The following is a 23,209-nucleotide window of genomic DNA, read 5'->3' on the forward strand; positions in this document are numbered from 1 at the left end:
GCGTTTAAAGTCATTACAAGTGGCCTGTGATTCATCATAAATTGTTCTGTCATGGGGGTAAACATCCAAACTTTAATGAGGGAAAGTAAAAAAGGATAGGTCAGACTTAAAAGGGAGATTGCATCACAGATGATAGCAGTCTCATCTCCATTTCTAGAAGTTAATTGGTTATTTTTGCTCAGAAAAGGAGGCCTCTCAATAATTTCCAAAACCCAACTGCTCTTAGAACTAATCGAACAACAATACATACAACATACATAAGGGTGGCCCAGTGCATGAGGCTCCCGCCATTGCGGGCGGGGTCTGGGGAGGGCTAGATGTACGCAGCCTTACCCTGCTATGCAGAGAGGCTGTTTCCGTCACCAACATACATAACATACATAACTACCCATATTTTATTTTTTTGAAAGTTCAAGTCAACTACCGATATATCAGATACAAAATGAAAAATGCAAACTAGCACTAGAAAGTTTGGCCTGTAACTGAAGATGTTGTAATGGAAATTTTGGTGGGGAACTCAGTCCAGAGATAACTTGGCAAGGGTTAGTGCCAATACCTTCACTCCGTTTCCAATATCTTCGATGGAGGCGTACTCTTCAGGCTTATGGCTATAACCTGCAAAATGTAAATATACAATGCTTAGACCATGTGATATTATAACAACATCTTGAGCAACTTAATTGCATCTGTTTGTCTGCCAATGTATGTCCATCTCTGTATGTTTGTGTGTGGACAAGCATGTGCCTGTGTATTCTTTTGTAAAGCCATACTATGTCATAGGTAGGATTTTGATTTGTGAATGCTCATTCTCTATTGCCAATGCACACACTTCCTAAACACAGGATTGTTGGATGTACAAGTTCTTGAGTGGATGTATACAGAAGTTTATGAGATGCTGAAGTGCATTACGAGACCTGATTTCTGGTCTGTTGCTTACATCACCACCAGCGCATGGCTTTCGCTGTATGGTTGGATAATCTGGGCCTGCCGATCTGGTCAACTGTAATGTGGAAGGGACATGGTACAAAAGGACTTTTGCCTGTCTAAAGTGGGCCATATATATATATACACACCTGCCATCTGTTGAGGGATTGAGGGAAAAAATGGGCAGAAACATGGACACACAGTGTTTGTCCATTTTCCACTCCACCTTTGATTGGGTTAGGATGATCCTATAAGGCTGATTTTTGGTACACACCCTATCCATGGAAGGGCCTTCCAAATGAATGCTTTGGATCCCCCAAAAAATGTGGGGCCACATGTGTTTTTGAGCTATAGCTCAGATAAGCTTAGATAAGCTATAGCTTAGCAACACTTTCCTCATATATATATATATATATATATATGTTTTCAACCCTCTTTTGAAGGCCGTTAATCAGATGGTTGGGATTGTATGATAGTTTGATTGGCATGATTTTGGTATTGTAGCCTATCTACCGAAGTGTGGACCACAAGTATTGTCTGTAATTCGATAGACAGTTATGGGTTCAGTAGTGGAGAGCGAAGAGCGGAAAACGATTCATCGCATTGGACCAGAAATAGCCTCTTATTAAAAATCATTCAGTTAGTTAACTATATACAACTATGCTTAGTGGAAAAGGTTTGAGTGAGGACTGCATTGTGGGTCTCTAGGTACCTACAAACAGTAAATGAGCAACCATGTTTCTTTACAACTTATTTCACTCATTAGTGTTTAAAAACTCATACATGGACAAGAACTCGCCCAAGGTAAAACCGAGTCAATTTGGGAGAGCGGTGACTGATGGAGAGAGTTTTTTTTATTGATTCGGTCAAGTCAAAAGAGTTTTGCTTGACTCGGTAGGACCAAAACTGTTTTGACTCTGGCGGGTCAGTGACTGACTCAGTAGGTTGTCAATAGCGCATAAGTACTTGCAGAAGTTGAATAGATTTCCTTCCCATTAGATTTATTCATGTAAATGTGGTACCATCAGCTTGAATATACAGAATTAATAACATGAGATATAAATAGAGGGCAAACCTTTGTAGCACGGAATGAAGATCATACCCATTGGAGATATTCTGCAGGCACATATCATTGCACAATTAGCTGTTTCAGGCACCCAGAACCCATGACAAACCTCTAGTAATATCTTTTCCAAAATGTCAGATTTATAAAATATCATAAATAAAATATGGTCGTTCCAATAGAGGAATAGATCCCAGGTAATATAATAGCTACACATCTGCACAATTGGATCACATAAGAGGGGGGGAAACCATCCCTTTATAGGGACTCCAAACACATTTTTAATTGCATATGGGACTAAGTTACTAGCCATGAAACCAAAACGTAACAAAAAGCCATAGTCATAAGACATATCCAATAAAAGAAAAATACAACAAAGCATAGGATGCAAGACTAACCTAACTACAATGGTTTCACCTTTTTAACACTGAGTTACTACTTACAAGGGGATTTGGGAGAGAAGGGAATCAAGTTCGGGGTAGGCTGGGGAAATTGAGTTGAATTTGGGAGGATCTTTGGTTTAATTGCAATTGCCAAGTAATAGTTTTGGGGCCTCTGTAAAATCTGGTGGATGTTTTTGTTAGGTATTACTTTGGGAGGAGGAGTAATCTTGGGGTTTGGAGGTGGGATGTTACAAAGTGTTCACAGTCAAGGCAGAATTTTTAATAGGTGCATACCATATTCTGTTGCAGAAGAGATTGTGAACCTCCTTTCCCTCCATACCCCTCCAAGGTTCGGAAGATTTAATCTAGAGGACTCTTTCTGGCAGAATGTTTTAAAATTTGAAGGGAGACATGTAGGAGTCACTTTCTAAGTTTTCTAACATTAGATAAAATCCATAATTCCATATTATATAACATGAAGAAAGTTACATAGCATCAAGGAAAAAAGTTGGATATTATATAACATGATATAGTTTCGTATGATAAAAGCATATACTTGAAGTAAAGTAAGAAGTCACGGGTGACTGAGCTCTATAGAAACTGTGAAACAACCAGTTACTCCAAAAGCTTAAGCAGTTGGAGAAGGTGTCATATTATACTTTAACACTCCCCCTGACGTGTGCCCCTCTTTTTAGGGTGGGCCTATATGTGGCACTTGTGGCCCCTCTTTTGGGTTTGGCCATTGCACAGGGAATTTTACGATCAAGGAGATCTATTATACTTTAACAGAAACATTAATCGCAGAGTCATAGACAACTGTACAAAGACCCAAGAGTATATTCTATGTTTCATTTTTACCTGGCCATGAAAAGTGAATCATGGTAGGCTCTGCTAATCATCAATTTGTAGCTGAGGTTCAGCTCTTGTGATGCAACTTCCATTGCTCTAATTACTGAATTCTCAGACAGGGCAGGTGGGTCCTGATTGACAATTTTAAACTCTGATAGCTTAACTCCACGGATCTTAGCTATTGCAATAGCAGATTGATGAATTTTCTCTATTACAATATTCCTCCTCTTCTCATCAATGTCTCGTGTATCTGAAAAAAACAAATAAGAAATTATTTGAGTGATATGAAGAACATATTTGACATTCACCATGCAATTGATCAGTATCAGCTCAATAACAATAGGACCATCATAGCATAAGCAAATATATAAACAATAAGACTATCATAGAATAAGGAAATAAACAAAATAAGACCATCATACATTATATCTTCGATGCTCCATCTCTTACTACAATATCTATGATGCAGAGATTTACTTGGTATGTTTATGATGATGACAAATAGGGCAGAGGAAGAATTTTTCTAAGTCATTCAAGAAAAAGGAATAACAGACACTAAACTGGAAGGAATTGATCGGATTAGATAAAATGATTTATTTAATTGTTAGATGATGCCACACTATAGGTTTTTGTGTATCAAAAGCATATACTGGATTGTGCTTGTGTGCATGTGCAAGGTGAATTTAGGAGTTAGGACAACTAAAATAGTTGGTTCGGAAGGTACACCATGAAGATTTAGGCTATTAGATGGGACAATGAAAATATTTTCAGGTATCACCTAGAGCTTGTCTTCACATAGAGAAAATATGCCTTAGATCGTAAACAAACTGGGGCAAATAGGAAGGCAAATTCAAGTAGGCACCAAGGTTTAAAGATCCATATGAAGATCAAAAGAATTCAAGAATGATGAAAGATTATTTGTTTGACCACAACTTGAACAGAATTTGATCCTCCTCTTGGGCAGTCAACCAGTTCCAAAAAAACTCAACTCATCTGATAACAGCACATAACCAGTGCCAAACAAATGTAGGCGAGATTATTTTCTTCTCTCGAAAATATCAACATATTTTCGTAGAACAAGGAAAATATGAAAATATTATAAGCACTTGAAAAATATTACGAGACACCGAAAATTGAGCCAAACGCATGCCGTGAAGAAACCTCAACTAAAAAAGTAACAGAAATAAGTTGTCAATCTGCCAATCAATATTGGCAAGTCTTTGCGGCTTCGTGTCTTCGATTCAATGCCACTACTCTCCCTATAAGATTCCTTGATTTTCCATTAAATAATGGATCCTTTAGTATCCTTGAGTGGGATTAGGTGGTCGAGAGAACATAGTCTAGGTTGGAGAGCTGTAAAGGTAAATATCTTTCTCTCCCAAGCAGGATTGTCCACTTAAAATCACCCTTTCAAAAATTTTATGTATTTTCTTGTTCAAGATCCTTCTACCCGCAGCAGAAAAAAATCAAAGGGAATTAAAGAAATTCTCTTTGGAATGATGATCCATATTTCGTAAAGAAATTTTCTTTGGAATTATGATCCATGAGGTTCATCACTCTAAGATGAGGCATGGGAATTACCCTTTCTGCACATAGGTAATATAACAAAAGATCATCTGGCAGTCATCGAACAGCATCAGTGGGAGGTCGATTATACATGTCAATCCACAGATCTTTACTTCCATGCCTTTGGCTATCAGTTTGGGCTCTGAGTTGATGGCCTTTAACGATGTAGTCTCCTTTGCAAGTTGAAGGCCTAACTACTTGGCCTCCTTCAATACAAAGTTATGAGTTGCACTAGTGTCCACCAAAGCCTTTATTGATGTAGTCTCTTTTGGAAGTTCCTAATGGCTTGACCTCCTTTGATACAAAGTTACGAGTTGTGCCAATGTTCACCAAGGCTCTAGTGCCCTCTTTTTGATGTGCATGTCTGCATATATCAACTCCCCTTTCAAGGGTTTACCAACCTTACCTGCCCTTGATCGCATTGAAGATTGTCAAGGACATAACCTGTTGTTCATCCTCTTCACTTACTAGGCGACTTACTAACTTTATCATCGACCCTAAGCAAATTGAGAGCCTCCTTTGGGAAATCCCTTGTCAGATAACCTCTGCCACATATGAAACAATCAATGTCTTCTCATAAGAATTGGGCTTGCTCATGTCATCCGAAATAATCATAACAGAAACAGAATTCTCAATAAAAGTAAAAGAAATGATCATATATTTTTAACAGTCAAACTCTGAAATATCATCATCTAACATACTAATTTTTCTTTAAAGGTACAAGCAAGGAATGATATCACAGGACCGAGCGTCGGAAACACCATTGTACAGCGTATACAACCAGAAAACCACCAGAATGGAATCCATTTACTAATGCAAGCAAACACAAAGACTATTCCTTGCCAGCTAATCAGCACAACCTTGAAGCAATAGCATGAGAGTTCACCATCAATCTGCGAACATCTTTTGAATGTCCTTTCAAGCAAATGGATGTTGCACATTTCCATGGGTCTATTTGAGGCTCATGATAACAACAGAATTCGAAAGAGTGACTATGGACAGAGATCAATTTCCTAAATGATAAGGGAAGCTTAGAATGCTATTTTAAATGACAAGATAAATACCAGTTTTCCAGTGTCTTTTTAAGGATAACTTTGATCAGATGAATAGACAAGAATGCTATTTTAAATGATAATCCTTTGAGTATTCATACAGAGTGGAAGCTTCATAAATATCACAAATTATGAGTAGGATATTAAAAGAAGTTAATGAGAGGAACTTAAGTGCCAAAATTAGCAGTGTTATAAATTTGTAGAAAGCCAGATGTAACAGTGGCATCACATCCTCATCATAAGTAAAAAAGGTATCGTAACAAGAATCATAGTAAATAAATGCTCAATCATCCAGAAGCTGAATTCCAGGTAAGGAACTCATCTTGCAAAAACTTTGTTCACCAAAAGGAGAGGCATACCAATCTCCAGGTGTGCTTTACTTGGGATGCTGTTGATGGCTCCAGGATGCAGCTCAATAATACCTAGCAGAAACATTAAATAGTTAAAGAAACAGAAAGGCATAGCATGATGGGGGTGCAACTTGGGTCGGGCTCAACCTGAACCCCACAGGTTCAACCCGATTTTGGCTTGGGTTGGGTTGGGTTGGGATAGGGTTGGGAAAAGCCAACACGATTTAACTTCGGGTTGGGTTAGGGTTGAGACCTTGGCAACCCAAACCCGACCTCCGTCTTCTAATTTTATCATGATTTTCTTTGGGTTATGTTTTTGTCTTGTATTTTTCTGTTTTGCCCTAGGTGAACCGAACCCAACCCGATTTCGGGTAAGATGGGTCGGGTTAGGGTTGAGAGATTTAGAGGCCGGTTGGGTTAGGGTTGGCCATCCTCAACCGGGGCTTGGGCCGGGTCGTGTTATGGTTGAGGGAATGCTAACCCCTCAACCGGGGCTCGGGTTGGGTCGTGTTAGGGTTGAGGGAAAGCTAACTCGGGTTAGGCTAGGGTTAGCCTCAACCTGATCCAACCCAACCCAAGTTGCACCCTTATAGCATGATCCTCAGAAATGTCTTAATTTCTTGACCTTCCTCTCCTGGTCGTTTTCAAATTGCATACAAAGCACTAAATGGACCCCGATCGATTAAATGGCAGGAAATACAAGGAAAAAAAAATAGTTCAGGTACCATGTAATCCAGCTCAACTGCACAGTTTCAGGTACAGAAAACCATGCAATTGATCCATGGTTTCAATCCCATTAAGTTGTATCTTTCACTTAGAAAGATAGCACTATATGGACCCTGATCGATTAAATGGCAGGCCATACAAGAAAAATATAGTTCTATCTAGTTCTGTTCACAAATAATATTCAATATATCTTGATGACCGTACCATGTAATCCGTGTTTTTAAATTGCATACAAAGCCATATAATTGAAAACTCTTAAACAGCACCATACCTACAGTACCAACAGTGTCCACTGATCCAGATTCTAGCACATGCTTCTCAACGGCAAGTGCTAACTCTGCAGCCGCCAGTCCTGCATCATTTCTGGACAATGATGCAAATAAAAATTATGTATCTTTTTTAAATGAAAGAAACTAAATATGAAAATTAATATCTAAGGTAGAATATGGACTAAAAACATGACATTCTATATGGAGGCTTCAAGCCTTGATGACCATAGCAGAGACCATATTGCTAACATGAGTGCAAGGAACATCATCTAGTCTTCCAACAATTACATTCCTTTGCAATGAAGGATTAAAAATATCATCATTTAATGTAAAGCTAGATGCATTTATGAGGTAATCAAGGGATTGGAAAATTCCAAAGCAGTAGGAGGTGTAATCAACTTAAACAGAGAAACCTAAAATTATGGGCATAGAGAAAATGAAAGTCAGGCATGAACTGCAAAAAGTCTAAATAATGAAAGCAAAGAAAATAAGTGGTTATTCTGGGGCTCTGAATTCTGTAGTAGAGGAAGATCTAATCATTTGACACAAAAGAAAGAAACCTTCATTATGATCAAAACTTAGTTGAATATTGTCATTATTCAAAATGCCGGTAAGTGTTAAGAAGAGAATTGAGAAGCTCTAAAAGGATTTCCTTTGGGAAGGAAAAGAAGAGAAAAGAGGATCAGCCGGTTAAGTCGGGTCGGTTTTCAGGCCTAAAGAATACGAGGGATGGGGCTCTGTAATTTATGAATGAGGAACAAGGCATTACTTGGGATGTGGCTCTCAAGGATGGGGGTTAGGAAAAGAGGCACTACGGAGGAGGATAATATTTAACAAATAATGAGTTGCTCTCTCTCTCTCTCTCTCGCGTGCAAATTCTATCAGAGTATTAAGTATACGGGTGAGAGGGGAGAGGGAATATTATGTTTTGGGTAGATTTATGTGTTATAACTTATAAAAGTCATTTATGGCCTCTATAGTTTAGTCTGTGAGAGGGGGTTCAAGTCATTGGCTGTCAGGTGAGTGCGGGGGTGGGGGTGGGGGGCTAGGGCAGTTTAGGGTTGCCGTTGGATAACAAGTTTGAGGATTAAGAGTTATTTGGTTTGTTGGAGGAGGTCTATGCATCCCAAGCATAGTTGTAAATTTCGTTTCGGTGGCCATTTTGTTTTGGCCACCGAAACGAAATTTCGGAAAATTTCGGACAATTTCGTTCGAAACTTTTCGGTAAATTTCAGTCATTTTTGGTCGATTTCAGTCAATTTCGGCCGAAATTCGGAACGAAACGAAAATTTTGTCATTTCGTTCCGGTTTTCGGCCGAAACCGAAACGTTTCGTCCATTTCGGACGAAACGAAATGAAATTTACAACTGTGAGTAATCAATAGTTATTCATATCGGCAGGGTCCAATACGATTTCAATCCTCTGAATCAATGCTTGAGAAACCTGCACCCTTATCATTCTTGTATCTGCCATATTGGCTGATACAATCATACAGCTGCCATACCATTGCAATGTTCACATGATTTTTGTGGGACATTTGGGATATGTAAAAACACAACTTGGACCTCATTTTTTCACTATTTTCACCTATTTCCAAAAGGCATTGCTATGTTTATGGTTGTATGAAATACAAACTAGAGGCGTTGCTAGATTCAACCACCACAAACAATATTTGAAATGTGAAACAATGATTAAAAAGACATTCATAAAATTTGGAGATATGTCTGTTCAAGGTAAATGCCTAATTCTTTTGAATTTTTATGGATTTGTAAGACACCAAAAAAATGCATGATTCATTGGATATGCATGTTTTTTAAGACATGATTTGAGGATATTTGGATGGTTTTTTATGCTATCATCATCGTTTTTCTTTTTTATTTTTTCATGATATTCTATCTTTTCATGAACATAATAGAGAACATGACCTTGGATAGGATAGAATGGAAGAAATGATCCACGTAGAGAACCCAACTAGAACCAGGATTAGAGCCGCGTAGATTCCTTTTACCTTCTTCATGAATTTTTTTCTAAAGGATTCAATTAGCCGACCCCAACTAGTTTGGGACAAAGGCTTTGTTGAGTTGAGTTGAGTATTCTATCTTTTAATGTATGATTTATGTTTAATGTATTGTTTGATTGTTTTAAACATAAATTGGGCTAAACCTACCATGTTATGCATTTGGTGGATTTCTTTCTCTTCATTTTATTCACTTTTTATTTTTTTTATTTTTCATTTTTTAACATAAGCTCTTTTTAATCGCTATGGAGCTAGGTCTACATGTTTTGAGCATGATTCACGCATGTATGAATCTAAGTGCTATCTATTATGAAATATTTTACTTTTTTGCATGTTTTCGTGAATTTTTCAATATTTAAATAATTATCTCTTTTTAATGTTAGAAATTTTAGAATATTTGACCTAGATCTGTTTGTAGGCTTATTCTTGTTTGTTCTACTCTTTTTTACTAAAAATAACTTTTTAGTCTTGTCTCTTCTACTTTTTTACAATATTTTGACATTTTTTTCTTTTTCTCTAATAACACTCTTCATAAGGGATATCGATCCCTTCATTCTTCGGCCAAGTCACCACTCATGACCTTGGTTCTAAATTTTCGCCAAAATCGACATGAAACGACCGAAATGTTTTTGTTTCCAACAACAACAAACGCATACCGAAACTGAGTGCATACTGAAACTAAAAATTAAGTGTATATATTACTTAGCTGTCAATACTGCTTCGTTCGACATTTTGTTTTGGTCAGTGTGACGAGACGTTTCGATGTTTCGACCATTTTGGTGTTTCATTTCGGAAAATATGCTATGACTGGAGAATTTTTCTAATAGTTCAAAATTAAATAATAAATCAGAAAATAAGAAATTATTGGAAAATATAAGAAACCATTATACCAACCAACTTTAACAAAAATATACATTTTATTACTTTAAACATCAAATTTATTGCATTGCGTTTTCTCACTATTTTCTATTTTTTTTATAATTTTTAATAAAATATTAAATAAAATTTTAACAGAGAATATGACCTTGGATAGGATAGAATGGAAGAAAATGATCCACGTAGACGAACCCAACTAGTGTCAGGATTAGACTTAGTCATTTTGAGCCACGTAGATTCTTTCACCTTCTTCATGAAAATTTTCAAAGAGATTCATTAGCCGACCCCAACTAGTTTGGGACAAAGGCTTAGTTGAGTTGAGTGTGTGTGTGTGTGTGTGTGTGTGTGTGTGTGTGTGTGTGTGTGTGTGTGTGTGTGTGTCTATATATATATATATATATATATATTTCTTTGTCATTTATTGTATTAGTGGTTTACTACACCAATATGTGTTACGTAATTATATTTGCATGAATAACAAGGTGAAATTTGGTATGTACTAAATTATCATACATGTGTGATAGGGCATGTCACAAGATTTTTGATGTTAAACCATATTGGTGGTTGTCTTATGTGATTATTTATGAGTGTATGTGCATGCCTATTCTAGCATTTCCAAAAGTTTCATCTTAAATATCCATTATTTGTATATGTTTCCATATATTTATGCGTTTTACAAGATTTACACAAAAATTTCTATTCAAAACCTCATTTCCACCACGATCGAAGTACATACCAAAACTGAAACCTCGCTCATGACGCATGTTTGTTTGATGAAGTAGTTTCCCCCGTATGTTTTGGCATAATGTGGGAGTATGCCATTGTGAATTTTTCATAAATTTTTTGGAGTTTGGGCTACTACCAATGCATCAAAAGCATCAAAAACTACATTTACATAGTTAGAAATGCCAAATCACATGAAATGAAGATGAAGGTGTCAAGAAAAATGGGAGCATCCAAACCTCGATGACATTAGGACTGCTCCTGCATGGCCTCCATTGCCTTCAAAATCTACCTTTATACTTGCAGGGGCAGCAATAGCGGTTACAATACCAATAGAAATACCTGAATGTCATATCTTCACATTAACAATGATTTAAATTTGTAATAACCAAAGCAATTCCTATCTTTCAAAAAAAAAAAGAGAGGCAATTCCTGTGTGGGAAGAAGCTGACCTTCTTCTTCCAGAATGGGACCCTGCTCTATGTGTAATTCCAGAAAAGCAGAGTATTTTCCTTTATTTATAAACACGCTGGTAAAGTCCTCTTGATCTTTTGCATAGCCTGCAGATCTTGCAGCATTGGAAAAAGATATATTGTGACCATCAACTATTTCTTTGAGATCTTTTGAAAGTTGCTCACTCCCTGCCAATAAGCGGCTGCACATTTGAGACTATGTGAGACACTTTAAGGTTTAAACTAAAATAGAAGCATTCAGTGCCTCATGTGCCCTTTATAGGATATTACCCATGGAATGTCACAATTTTAGCAAAAACAATTCAAGGCTTAATGTTAACAATAATATAAAAATGTTCATAGATAAAAAAAAATGAATGGTGCTATTGAAGAGTTATATTGTAAATGCCATAGAAAAAAAAACAGTTATACTGTAAATCAAAGAGAACAAATAAAATCCATAGCATGATAACCAAATGATCTATTGTAAGCTTAAGCATTTAGTATTAGTATGGATAGAAAACCTAGGTCCATACCTTCCCAAGCAGCTGATTCCAAAGCGTGTAGGCTCTTCTGATGTAAACAGGATCAATTCCAATGATCTTTTAGGCTGGAAGCCAGACCTGTGAAACAGGTTCAGCCCATATAACACATACAGAAGGTTAGTTATGTGTATGAAGTGCTTTGAGGGAATAAAATCAAACTGAAGCTCCTTCAGAATACCGATGATTTAGCCAACACTTTGAATTTATTGCTGACACGTGTCCTGCCATGTCCGATACGACATGCGTGTCCACACGTGTCGACACTCCTTTGGACACTTTTGAGTGTATTTCCAGGAGTGTTAGCATTAATGTGGGTGTGCGGACATGTATTTGCATAATAATCAATAATTTTATGTGTATGTACGTGTCACCATTTCTAGATTTTAAGATGTTTCCATGTCAGACATCTCATATCTGTGCCGAAACTTGACAGACAAATCCATATCAACAAACTATGATTATATGTGCTTTCTATTTTAGCCGTGTTCCTGTCTCTAAATTTTGGGGGTTTGCCGGGTCCGACACTCCGTGCCAGTGTCGACACGTGACGCGCGTGTCCGTGTCCACAAATCATAGCAGAATACTCACATTGTGTACATGTATTTCAAAAAGGTATAACAGTTTTAAGATGAACATCTAAATGAAAGGAGCCCAGTTAATGGCAAATTCAAGTGCGTGGTGGGCACAGTGGTGGAAATTTTGGCAGAATATTGAACATGAAGCATGACCTTAGGAAATCAAATTACTAAAATACTTGAATTGCATGCATGCAATCTTGAGTAGGATGAAGGATCCGCATCAATAGGTTACCCACCCAATAGAACAAAGACTGGAAGAAGAGAAATATGATTTCCAGCTTCTACATGGCTCAAAGTCAAATGCAGAATAGGTTGGAGTCTCTTTTTTTCGAAATGATAGATTGGAGTTTCTCTTACACAACAAATATGGAGAGATGTTCAAATCCTTCAAATTCAGTTAATTAAAAAGATAATATCCTAGCATTAAACCGAAAAGAAATGGAAAAGGTATAAAAAAGGTTACTATATATAGTGAAGTGAACATGAGAAGTATCATAACAAAAAGGGGCTGCTTGGATTGTTTGTCAGTAGCTGTGCTAAGTGCAATAAACCTTTTAAATCTTTGTTGCTCAATGTTTCTTGTCAAAGGCATATACATTTTGGCCATCAAGTTTGAGCCAATAGGATCTCTACAGGTGTATCGGCAATGGTGATTCTCCAGTCACATAGGATGATAGGACCATGGGTGATGAACTGGGTCACTAAAGCACGCCATGGCTCCAGTGATGCTTGAGCCCCCAGTTCAAGATGTCAATGTGAATGTAAAAGTGAGCTCCCTTTCTCACAGCACATTAGCAGCCTAAGGATGCAGATGAAAAATGGCCGTCAAGTGAAGATTTCCCGTCAAGTGAAGATTTCTTACAGCTTCAAGCAAAGACCCCAAATTGAGGCTTAGCTCATCATTCAATCTAAAGATAGAGAAGAGGAACATATTACAAAATTGAATGAGGAAAAGAAGGCTTCCGTAATGGGAGCGCTTGATGGTGAAAGAAGGGAACAAAAACCTGGGCTTTGCACTGACAGAAATTGACAAAATATGAGCAACATTCTTTATCAGTCAAATAAGGGCAGCCTCATATGGCTACTTCGAGGCCCTCAAATTTATTTCATAATCTAGATAAGGGGAAGCCTTCATGCATTTCTGCAGATTGATGGGAATTAAACCATCAAGCAGATGCAGAGCATGCAGGTAACATCTTTTCTTTTTACGAAGATAACAATTTTATTAAGAAAAAAGAAAAATAAAGATTACAAAGGAAGATCATTGGGCAATAGAGAGCTGGAATAGAATTGAGGTCTCCTGCCTCGACTCTAATGGGCATTGGAATGAGTGGTTTAGCTTCCCTAGCCACTCCCAATTTAGTTGGTCTGTCGATGAGGTCATTGGCGCTCCTCGTTTATGATTAAAGTTAAACAACACCTCTCTGCCCCTCACCATGTCACCATATCTCATCAATATACTTAGCAAGCCTCCACGGACAGTGCTACTCCTGTGCACCCAAGAGAGAATCCCTGTCCACCTCAAAACGACCACCATCGATAAAAAAAAATTGAAAAACCAAAATGGAGAGCTACGTGCACCATTCGTGAATGACTTAGGTATAAAACAGTTTTAAAATGCAATAGAAATGAAAAAATATGGAAAACTGTAAAGAACGGAAAACTAGAGTAAAATCAGAAAATCTGGCAATGGTTAACTTTTAATTTAAAATTTAATTTCATATGGAAATTATTAAATTAATATTATTTTTAAGAAAGTAACTAAAATACTAGTAAATCGTATTGCATGCCCGCTCAGCTGTCAGGCACATGGCTTTCAACATGTGGTTACAATGATACAGGGCAGCCCAGAGCACGAGGCTCCCGCCATTGCGGGTCTGGGGAGGGCTAGATGTACGCAGCCTTACCCCTGCTCAGCAGAGAGGCTGTTTCGATGTGGTTACAAAGATATAATATTTATTTAGTGATTCTATCAAAGATGTCTCAGAGGATGTAAATTAGATTTCATAGTTCTAATCATATTTCATTTGAAACTAGGACTGAAGTTCCAAATGAAGTTTTTATAAGATTTATAAACTGATGAATTTGCTTCATGTATAAATCTGGTCTCTAAAACCAACTGATTCATTACCATAATTTCTGCCAATGGGTTTAAAAGGATAGAATATCCCACAATTCCAACCAAGTATTGGAATGAATAATTGGCTCAAACAATTTGCAAAATGAACAGACGAAATTAAATATTCCAATATTCCACACCCAGAATAGTTATGAAATAAAAGCTGACTATCTTAAATCCCTCAGGCAAGTTACACACCTCTTCAGTACATTAATTGCCTCTAATGCACCCAAAACACCAACCACTCCATCATATTTCCCTGAGTATGGAATGGCATCAATATGAGAGCCTGTTGCCACTGCCCCAAGCTCTGGTTCATAGCCTTCCCTACATAAAAAATCATGGACTTTGAGTGGCTCATAGCCTTCCCTAATAAAAATTATGAACTTTGAGCCTTTCTTAATGCTTGGCAATGTACTTAAATTAATACGCCTTCAGTAATTAGGTCTACAATATAGATGAATTCTTCAAGGCAGCAAGGCCATGGCATCTCTTCAAGCTTAATGAGGTTGGGCAATTTAGAAACTGCAGTCATTGGTTCGTATGTTGATCACTTTGATCAACTGAATGTGAAAGCTAACAAAAGGCGGGTCCATAGGATAATTGACAGAAAGATGGGGAGGGAAGGAGGTTTCCCAACCCCGGTTGGCGGAGTGGGCCGTTGAGCGAAAAAAATGGAGAATCTTAAGAACTTACCATCTACCAAATATGTTGCCCACAGCATCTTCTCTAATGGAGAGACCAGATAATCCCATTAGGTTTTTTATATATCTGCAATAAGAAATCCAAGAAGATTTTAGCAGAAAAGCCTAAAAAAGATTATTAAAATACCATATTGAAAGCACACAGGCGATCATAAGCATCGATGTAGGTCCTAGTTATATCTAACTAAAAGTAGCCTCTGGTATCCCATTGCACATTATGCATGCCAATTGCTGAAACAGAAGTTGCAAACTTGAAATAAAACACACACACACACGCGCACACACACACACACACACTAGTAAGAATTGTACGAACCACATCATCGGTTGATCCAAACCGTCCATGTGATGGAACACAACAACAATAGGTTGTGCCTGTAAGATCATTTCCATAGGCTGATCCTAGCCCTCCAATCTATAGAGGTTTCCATAATTAAAAAAGCATAAAGGAGGGGGGTAGGATTGAAATTATGTGGCTTTAATGGGTGCCTTTGTTAAAAAGCATAAAGGAGGGGGTAGGATTGAAAATATGTGGGTTGAATGGGTGCCTTTGTTAAAAAAAGTCAAAAAAGTGATGTGTAATTCTATTAGAATTTTGAAATAATTCAAAAAATTCTCTTCTTTTCTCTTCTACTATATATATATATATATATATATATATATATATGAGAGAACATTTCCTACACACTTGTGTAGGTAAGTTACCTACACACTACCTTAAAATACAGTGGGGGCCCACATTGTTTGGGTGATCCAAACAATTCATTTGAATGGTCCTCACATAGATAGGGTGTCCACAAAAAATCAGATCCATAGGATCATCCCAACCCTACGATTTGTGGAGGTAAAATGGACGTGTATAAACCTTTACAAATTAGTCCATTTTTTGCCTCCATAGTTTGAATAGTTAGGATGATCCTATGGATCTGATTTTTTGTGGACACCCTATCTATGTGAGGACCATTCAAATGAATGGTTTGGATCACCCAAACAATGTGGGCCCCCACTGTATTTTAAGGTAGTGTGTAGGTAACTTACCTACACAAGTGTGTAGGAAATGTTCTCTCTCTCTATATATATATATATATTAGGAAAAGGTTTCTGAATGGGTTGGATGACTGAAACAACATGGAGATGTTGTATATATAGAGCTCTCTCACACACACACAATATATATATATATATATATATATATATATATATATATAGAGAGAGAGAGAGAGAGAGAGAGAGAGAGAGAGAGAGAGAGAGAGAGAGAGACGGTTCCTACACACAAGTGTAGATAAGTTAACTACACACTAGCTTAAAATACAGTGGGGGCCCACATTATTTGGGTGATCCAGACCATTCATTTTTAAGGTCCTCATATAGATAGGGTGTCCACAAAAAGTCAGATCCATAGGATCATCCTAACCATTCGGACTGTGGAGGCAAAAAATGGACTAATTTGTGAAGAATCATTTTACCTCCACAAATCGTAGGGTTGGGATGATCCTATGGAGCTGATTTTTTGTGGACACCCTATCTATATGAGGGCCAATAAAATGAATGGTTTGGATCATCCAAACAATATGCCCTCAACTGTAGTTTAAGCTAGTGTGTAGATAACTTATCTACACTTGTGTGTAGAAACCGTTCTCTCTCTCTCTCTCTATATATATATATATATATATATATATCAGAAAAGTTTTTCTGGCTGATCAACTGGATAACTTATCTGGTCTGTCAACCATAAATATAGTGGGGGCCCACATTATTTGGGTGATGCAAACCATTCATTTGATGGGCGCTGACATAGATAGGGTGTGCCCATAAAGTTGTCTCGATAGGATCATCCTAACCCTTGATTTGTGGAGGTGCAAAATGGACGGCTATGAAATCTGTCTATTTTGCACCTCCACAAATCGAGGGGTTAAAATGATCCTATGGAGATGAATTTTTGGGAACACCCTATCTATGTCAGGGCCCATCAAATGAATGGTTTGGCTCACCCCACACAATGTATGCCCCCCACTGTATTTTAGGTCAACGGACCAGATAAGTTATATGGTCGATCGATCGATTGATCGATCGATCGATCGATCGATCGATCGAGAGAGAGAGAGAGAGAGAGAGAGAGAGAGAGAGAGAGAGAGAGAGAGAGAGAGAGAGAGAGAGAGAGAGAGAGAGAGAGAGAGAGATTATGCATCACAATATAAAGGTTGTAGTTGCCATTAGAAATTCCGAAGGATAAGCCCAATTGAAAAGGCATTGCACATTCTGACATATAGCTCGCAGCATTCGTGTGAAGACTTTATTAAGCAAATAGTTGAACATGAAGAGAAATAGTTTTCATTAACATTTGAGTTTGAATTATACAAGGATGAAAAAACATACTTCCAATATCTATTACCCAGATTCCACAAATAACAGCTGAAATTAATGTAGTGTCCAACAATCTATCTTTGTTTAGGCTTTTCCTCTTATTCCAATTCATGCATTCAATATATAAATGTTAGTACATATAGATGTTCGTACGCATTAATCAAATGACTATACCTTTTTTCTCTTGGGGGTAGGTAACATACAAGTCTTTGTGCTCAAAATGTAGAATGTGCAAAGAGAAATGTCGTTTCCCTGAAAAAATAAGACCTAGGTGGAGCTATCAATTTTGTTATCTCCACTACCATAGAATATGTTTTCACAGATTGTCGGAAAGGTTTTTCAGGGCCCTTATTTCATCTCTAAAGTTCTTAAACTTGCCAAGCAAAAGTCAAGACCCTTTCCCTCTCACAAGATCCAGTTGTCGCTTAGCTTACCATCAAGTTGATTTTTTATTTTTTTTTGAAATAGCTGCTTACCATCAAGTTGATATTCCACTATAAGCTGAAATTTGAATAAAAGTCATAAAAAATTTGACTTGCATTGGCGAAGTATCTAACCAAGCATTACAACCAAAGTCATCCACAAAATAACCAGCCATTGAAGCAAACATACACAGTTTTCCCATCTAGCAACTGCTACATACAGGAAAAAAGCAAAAAACAATGTAACAACTAGAGAAAATGCTATTGTCTTCAAGATCTTAATCAACTTCCCTATTTGGTGTGTAATCAAAGTGATGAGAGGCGGCCATTATTTTAAAACAAATAGAGGCCACCTACATTATCGAGATCAACTTCCCTATTCTCACTTCTCATGTCCACCACAAAAGCTCAGGGGGCGAATTCAAAAGAAGACCATTGTAAGCTAGCAGACCAACCAATGAAAAGAAGGTTCTTCAGCATGAGAAGAAAATCAAGCTTGAAATATCTCCCATCACAGAGAAAATAGGGAGACAGCTAATGTGTGATACAAAAATAAATTAACCATGTCCAATGAAAATCTTACTAGGACCAATCGTTCAAAAACAAATAAAAAAATTACCATAACTATAATAAGGCTCCAGTATAAAAAGAGTAGCTAGGTTGTCAGCCATGTGATTTCTAGCAACCCTAGCAAGAATGCAAGATACCACTTAGGAGCAAGCAGGGGGACAAAAATGCAACGGGTACTTCTGATGCATGAGAGATATCTTCAAGCTGATAAGGAAAATGAAACGGGTACATGAAAATCATTTTACCAAAAGCTCACATCTTGCATGGGATCTCTGCAAGCAGCCAAAGTTTGGACCATTCCAGCTCCAACCAGGGTCTTCGCATTCGGATGGACGGCGGTCCTTGATAAAATTCTTACGGTTATCACTTGAGGAGTCGCCAATTGTTGATCATGGATCACTGCGCTCTATGTATCGAGGCGGGTGAGACAGTGAATCATCTTATCTTGTATTGCAAGATTGCTCGATTTGTGTGGAGTAGGATTTTACATCGGTTAGGTATTAATTGGGTGTTTCCTGCTCGGGTGGCAGACTTAGTTAGCATTTGGATGTTTCCTCCATGGGGGAAGAGAGGCAAAGTCTTATGGAATTTATCTATGTGGGCTATGATTTGGACACTATGGACGGAAAGAAATGCTAGAGCTTTTAAGGGTGTGAGCAAAAGTCCGCATCATATCTTCATCATGGCTATAGCTTTGATTATCTATTGGGCTATAACCCTCCCCAAATTTAAATTTATCTCTGCTCATGACCTTTGGTATGGATGGAAGGAGGTTTGTTCTAGTGGTGAAAAAAAAAAAGGAACTAAAGTGTTTCCTACTACAAAAAAATTTAGACTTGTATCTTCCAATCCTAATAGTCCAGGTTAAGTTTAATGAGACCAATTCAGTTTCCAAACATCCGAGCACTGGGGTTTATTTGGATGATAACATTGTTGGACACCACGCACTCAATCAATGCAAATACAAGTTGGGAGTCATTGGTGCCGAAGACAGTGCCTCTATCTCTTGTGCACTGCAAAATGTCAGTTATTTTAAAGCATTTTTCACTCATCTTCTCATAATCATTAGCTTCAGAAATATTTTACATACTCAACACATGTAAGTTTAGTAAGAAAACAAATGAAAACAGATGCACACATCATATGTTGGAAGTCAGTAGATAGATGTTTAGAGATAGAACTAAATCTATTATTTTTCCCTTCTAACCATCATTTTTTTTTTTGAATGGTTGCAATTTCATTCAATGAGAACCTTCTATCCATCATTGTATTAATTAATAAACTACATTTTCTGATCAGATTAGTTTCAAAACAAAATGAGATTATCCTCAATACCTCCGAGCTAATACATCATTCTCGCTGTACAGGATACGAGTTACTGATGGGGCAGGAGTGTCGGAGAATGTCGAAAGCTCGTCAATCTACCAAAAAAAATAAAAATAAAATCACAGGACCTCCAATTCAGATATTCTATATTTTAAGTAAAAGACAAAAACTCAAATATACTTAAAATCAAGACCCTGTAGGTTAAGAAAAAGGAGTGTGGGAAAAGAATCTCTTCCTATATTATGCATCCAAAACTGGAGATTTTAAATGATGCGTGGCCCTATAAACCCGTATTTTTCAGACAGTACGGTACAGTCCACACCATAGGATGATCCAAACCGTCCATTTGATGGGCCATAATGTAGATAGGTTGTGCCCCACAAATCATTTCCATAGGATGATCCTAGCCCTCCGGTCCAGAAGTTTATACAGGTTTATACTGCCACACATCAATATTATTAAAATCTCCCAAAACTGAACCCTAAAACGAATAGAATACCCAAAAAAAAAGAGGAAAAATAACAGTAAATGCATAACAGAAATCCATTGAAATCACAACCAATCAAGTTACTTTCTATGAAGATATCCTTCTCAAAACCAATCTCATGAAAGAAACAAAAAAACTAAGAAATCAGAACTTTCAATCATATCTGAGTATTCTTAATATCTTACCTGCTTCTGTAAGGTTTCTGTATCGACAGATATTGATGATGGGTTGTTTGAAAGGCAAGAACGGGATTCAGTTGGGTATCCTGAGAATTCTTCCATGGTTTTGGTTGTTGGGTCCTCATTGGTATGGGCTGAGATTGAAGAAAAGAAGAACAGAAGAGGAAGAAGAGAGGAGATTTTCAGAGTCATCTTCCTCTTTGCTTGGGAGTTGGGACTGATGCTCTGTCCTTAGGAGTGGGTATTTTTAACAAAGTCTGAAGATTCTGTACGACTACCCAGTTTAAAAGCTATTTATAGGCCTAGTGAGATTTGCACAAGCGTGTTAAGATAATGGGCCAAACTCATGTTGTCCTTTTATTTTAATCAGCTGTACAGAGCTTTTTTTGGTGATTGTAAGCCGTTACAGGTGATTAAATAATAAAAGACAAGGTGAGTTCGCCCTATTATCAAAACATGGTAGTGCAAATATCAGTATCCTTTTTATAACTCTACAACGGGAAGTGATAATGCACCCCTTTTCATCACTTTGGCCTCGGGGTGGACATGGTTCGGTTCGGTTATGGGGTAATCGGTCCCAGAAATTGGAACCTGAACCGAACCATATATCGTTGGAACCGAACCGAACCAGAACCGAACTTGAACGGTTCAGTTCTGGTTTACCCAGGTGCAATGTATATCCACTTCTCTAGTTTCTGAGTCATGCAATGTAATGTATATCATGGTTGCGATTTCCGAGTCATGCAATCCAATGTATATTCTTTCACACTTTCGTAAGACAGATTATGCAATCCTTAGTCCAGATCAGTCTAATTGTCATAGTAAACTTAAGACAAGTGCAATCCAATGTATATCCACTGAAACTTAAGAGTGAGCGGGATCAGAGACATACTTACAAGAGAAAATCCCACTAGAGACATAATTACTACCTGCAATTTATTAGTTGAGGCATTGGGTTTTAAGTTGAGGTTCGGTTCTCAGTTTGGTTCTCGGTTCCAGGATCCCAAAACCCAGAACTGAACCAAATTTCCACCTGTTCCAGGATCTCAAACCCGGAACCGAACTATGTAGATATGGAACCGAACCGAACAAAATGTGCCGGTTCAGTTTGGTTCCTCGGTTTGAACCGGAACCATGTCCACTTGGGACACCCAGCTATAGTGTATCTATAACTGCAAAGGGGCTAAGTACATCAGCCTCTATAACTCCTGTCAAAATCTCATTTCCAACCTAAATGCACTAATACTTTCATAATGTGAGTGCAGATATCAGTAAGTACATCAGCCCCATTTTGGGGCTGGGGGCTTAGCCCCTTTGAAGTCATAGATACACTGTAGTTGGGTGTCCAAGTGATGAAAAGGGGCGCATTTATCATTTCCCCTCTGTAACTCCTGTCAAAATTTCATTTCCAACGTAAATGCACTAATACTTTCATAATGTGAGTGCAAATATCAGTATCATTTCTATAACTCCTGTCAAAACCTCATATCCAACCTAAATGCACTATTACTATCATAATTGGAGTTGGGACTCACCAATCAAAACATGAAGTGTGAAATGGTGGCCTCTGCCCCATAAAATGGACCAGGTTCGAAATGGTGGGGCTTACCTATGCATCGTTTGGCAGATAGAGAGAGAGAGAGAGGTATGTTTCATTCCTTATACTCTCACGATTTGATTGGCAGTCACGAATTCAACTTTCCTTCAATAATTCTCTATGTTAAAATGTATTCTTGATTGGTTATTCTTTGTAGGTGCAAATGGAAATGAATTTAGATGAGGGGAAACGAATTTAACATTGAAGGTTGGCCTAATCTTCTTAATAAGAAATAATTAATTGCAATTAATTCTCAATGCATTAATAGTAGGGCCACTTTATTTAGCAAGATATCTTATCCTTGATGAATCAAAACCCAAATTAGAAATTGTTAGCACGGTAAACTCGAATTAGGGTGAAATCATTTTTTTAGGAAAAAACTTTTCCAAAAAAATATTTTCTTGGAAAAAACAAATGAGAAACATGCTTAGTATATATTATTAGATAGATAGATAGAGAGATTGACAGATAGATGGTGGTGACACAGAACTGTCAAATTTCTCTTGATAAGTAAGCTTATTCGAGTATGAAAGTCTAGGTTACTTACAATTATCTCTTGAAGATTAATTGTAGAATAAGGATAGGTGCATGGCCTAGGTAAATAGAACTAGTGAATAATATTTTGAAGTAGTGGGTGTACCATGTGTTGACTTAAACAATTCTAGTATTATTCTCAATATTTTGAAACGTCGGGATTTGCTAGCGTCCATCGCAGAATGCCTTTCGCGGATGGTCTGTTGCGTGTGAGAGCAGACACACCGGGTCACTTTTCAGCAGATTTTGTCTTCATTCATAAGGTGGTTGCTCTCACAAAGGCCCTCTGCGTTGGACACTAGCAAATCCCGACTTTTCAAAATTTCGAGAGCAGCCTCACAAGCTCACTTTTCAACAGATTTTGTCTTCATTCATGAGGTGGCTGCTCTCACATGCAACAGGCCATCCGCTAAATGCCTTCTGCGATGGATGCTAGCAAATCCCTTCAAAGGACACAGGTGAAAGAGCGCTTTGATTATTGAAAAGATACTTGTTTTGTTAAAGAGAATTTTTATGTGAATGGCTTGCCTAGAC

The 23,209-nt window shown here is 37.6% G+C and overlaps 1 protein-coding gene across 2 annotated transcripts; it reads right to left on the reverse strand.

Annotated features, from left to right (window-relative positions):
* Positions 1–377: 377 nt before the first annotated feature.
* Positions 378–20,842, reverse strand: UAH (ureidoglycolate amidohydrolase). 2 transcript variants are annotated; one of them, XM_077391991.1, is made up of 12 exons: positions 20,551–20,838; positions 19,888–19,973; positions 15,189–15,263; positions 14,691–14,819; positions 11,787–11,873; positions 11,251–11,453; positions 11,038–11,140; positions 7,185–7,276; positions 6,197–6,259; positions 3,229–3,469; positions 2,000–2,040; positions 378–615 (listed from the first exon to the last, which is right to left on the reverse strand). In XM_077391991.1, the coding sequence occupies exons 1-12, from the start codon at positions 20,734–20,736 to the stop codon at positions 518–520; spliced, it is 1,404 nt and encodes a 467-aa protein (XP_077248106.1). In that variant the 5' UTR covers positions 20,737–20,838; the 3' UTR covers positions 378–517. The 2 variants fall into 2 exon arrangements, with proteins under 2 accessions (XP_077248106.1, XP_077248107.1); XM_077391992.1 differs by lacking the exon at positions 2,000–2,040 and having other exon boundaries at positions 20,551–20,842.
* Positions 20,843–23,209: the final 2,367 nt, after the last annotated feature.

The sequence above is a fragment of the Tasmannia lanceolata genome, unplaced genomic scaffold, assembly GCF_043159265.1.
Source record: "Tasmannia lanceolata isolate RefF3 unplaced genomic scaffold, GAP_Taslan_0.1 ptg000012l, whole genome shotgun sequence".
NCBI classification, from domain to species: Eukaryota; Viridiplantae; Streptophyta; class Magnoliopsida; order Canellales; family Winteraceae; genus Tasmannia; species Tasmannia lanceolata.

Coding starts and splice junctions, on each gene's coding strand:
- UAH (XM_077391991.1), bottom strand. CDS start 20,736: ATGACTCTGAAAATCTCCTCTCTTCTTCCTCTTCTGTTCTTCTTTTCT. Junction 14,820..15,188: donor GGCAACATATTTGGTAGATG/GTAAGTTCTTAA, acceptor TTTTTTATGTAG/GGAAGGCTATGAACCAGAGC. Junction 3,470..6,196: donor TAAAGCACACCTGGAGATTG/GTATGCCTCTCC, acceptor TGTTTTTTTCAG/ATACACGAGACATTGATGAG.